At 42.4% G+C, this 2,464-nt stretch overlaps 1 protein-coding gene across 1 annotated transcript; it reads right to left on the bottom strand.

The window, feature by feature from the left end:
• Nucleotides 1–1,167: 1,167 nt before the first annotated feature.
• LOC110307317 (trafficking protein particle complex subunit 6B-like) lies at nt 1,168–1,697 on the bottom strand. The gene is given in 4 exon segments (XM_021179558.1): nt 1,168–1,281; nt 1,421–1,572; nt 1,575–1,596; nt 1,599–1,697. Coding segments are annotated over 4 exon segments (387 nt in total).
• Between the last annotated feature and the right edge of the window lie 767 nt (nt 1,698–2,464).

Here is a 2,464-nt window from a genome sequence, read left to right as displayed (position 1 = left end):
ATAAATAAATAAATAAATAAATAAGATAAAGAAAAGTCAGAAGACAGAAATTGGTGAATGACCTTGTGCAAATTTGTTGGTTCAATAAATACCTAACAAAAGCCACTTGGGGGAGAACGGGGATGGGGCTCCTAGCTTGAGTTATAGCCCATGATCACAAGAAAGTCGTCAAGGCAGGAGCCTGAAGCAGAGACCATATCCTAGTCAAGGAAGAAGGAGAAATTCATGCATGCGTGCCTGCTCTTGTGCTCAGTGGCTCCACTCTTGCATACTGCAGGCCCCTAGCCCAGGGAACAGTGCTGCCTACTTTTTTGTGCTGGGCCTTCCCCTATTAATTATTATAATAAGACAATCTCCCATAGACAGGTTCACAGGCCAAACTGATCTAGACAATTTCCCATGAGACAGCTTTCTGAGGTGATGTTAGATTGTGTCAAGTGGGCTATCAAAAATGACCATCACAGTGGAGAGCGACAAGTTTATTCAGACTGGAGCTTGAGAATGGTTAGTGGACACACCTTTCAGAATCCCGACGTTTGAAAGGGGAAAGCCTCAGAGGGCTTTTGGTTTATTTATTCTTTTAGAATTTTGTACAATATACTTTTTTTCATATTCTCTCCCATCCTCCAACTCTTCCCCGCTTTCTTTTCTCTTCTTTCCTACTTCTGTTTTTTTTAAGACAGTAATGCATGTATTTATATGTACACATATATACACAATGTATAAATGAAATCTTTACATATGAATTCTCTTGACAGAAATAAATAAGAAATACAAAAATTAAGCTTAATTTAACATAGTGGTTTGTTTCTTTAAATAACTAAAACAGATTTATACTTCACCAAATTTTGGTCATTTGAACACTAACTATTCTGATTGGCGCATATTTTTTATATATATATACAGCAATTCAACACGCCCTGAGTTTCATTTCCCAATTGATGGTTAAATGCTAATCACCTATGGGAATAAAGGTGTTTAAAATGAAGAGCCTTGCATCTTGGTGTCTAGTTCTCTGAAATGACTCTGAACAGTTCAGTTCTGTCATGATCAAAGGACCTGTGTCTACGTGACTCTGGTGAGATAACAATTTGCTCCAACACAGATAGCCAACGATGACGTGAAATCAGGATGTGCAATGCTCTGCCCAGGAGTCGCCAGCTCACTCTACAGCTTCTGAAATATGCAGGCAGGCACTGAAGAGACTTTGACTGCTGCAATGCTTTTTATTCCCAAGTTTGACGAGCCGCCTCTGATTAAGCCACATGTGAACGCTAGATCCTGAAATCTGTTACTTCTCTTTAGTCCATCTGCTTCTTCACTGACGTCTCTGTGAGATTACAGCCTTGGATGCATGTTCTAAGTACTGTTTTCCTGCAGACAGCTAAATATGTAGTGGGAATTTGTTGTCCAGATGAACATATATGCCCTGATGATTTGTCCTTAGATTGACAATTTGTCTCTTGAATACTGTAGTCCCAAAAGCTTTCCATATGAACTTTATGATGTCTAATTCATCCTTGGGCCTTGCAGTATCTTTCATAAACCTTTCTATCAATCCTTCTCCCATTGAAACCCCATGTTCTCCATCTTAGTAAAATACACAGTCCATTTTCCACTTCTCCCTGCGTGGCGGACTTGTATACTCCGGACACCATCTCATTATGGGGAAGCAAAAATAATGCCTCCACCTCCATTTCCGGCCGATCCCTCCAGCGCCGAGTCAGCTCCAATTAGTGCAGGACTCGAGGTTTCTGTTAGCCTGCGGGTGCATGCTGTGTACAACGGCCTACCCGGTACTAAGGCCACACAAGGCCACTGTGGACCGCACCCCTCCCCAGAGCTGCTGCCACTGGGGTCTCCTTCCCTACTTCATCTTCTCTCTCTTCTCTCTCTCTCTCTCTCCATCTATCTTTTTTCGGATTTTTGAGACAGGGTTTCTTTGTACAGCCTTAGGTGTCCTGTAGCTCTGTAGACCAGGCTGGCCTCGAACTCATTGTGATCTGCATGATCCGTAAGAGGACAAGTTTGTGGAGTCTGTTCTCTTCCTCATCCTTTACAGAGGTTATATCCCTGAAACCCAGGTCTCCAGCCTTTGCCACAAATGCATTAAAGTTGATTGATTATTGGAAGGTTGAGAAATTACTACAGACATTTTAGTTGTTTTCTATGTCTTAAAGATTGGTTGACTGATTATATGTGTGTGTGTTTTCCTGTATGAATTTATATGTACCATGTCAATGCAGGTGCCTACAGAGAACAGAGGGTGTCAGATCCCTGGAACTGAAGTTGCAGATGGTTGTGAACCATACAACATGGTGGTGGGAACCAAGCCTGGGTCCTCTAGAAAAGCAGCAAGAACTCTTACCCTGACCACCTCTCCAACCCCATCTAGCTAGGTTTTAGATCATTTCTTTCCTCTCCTCCTCCTCCCTCTCCCTCTCCCTCTCCCTCTCCCTCTCCC

Source organism: Mus caroli, chromosome 2 (assembly GCF_900094665.2).
Source record: "Mus caroli chromosome 2, CAROLI_EIJ_v1.1, whole genome shotgun sequence".
NCBI classification, from domain to species: domain Eukaryota; kingdom Metazoa; phylum Chordata; class Mammalia; order Rodentia; family Muridae; genus Mus; species Mus caroli.
This window is presented reverse-complemented; position numbering and strand designations above follow the sequence as displayed.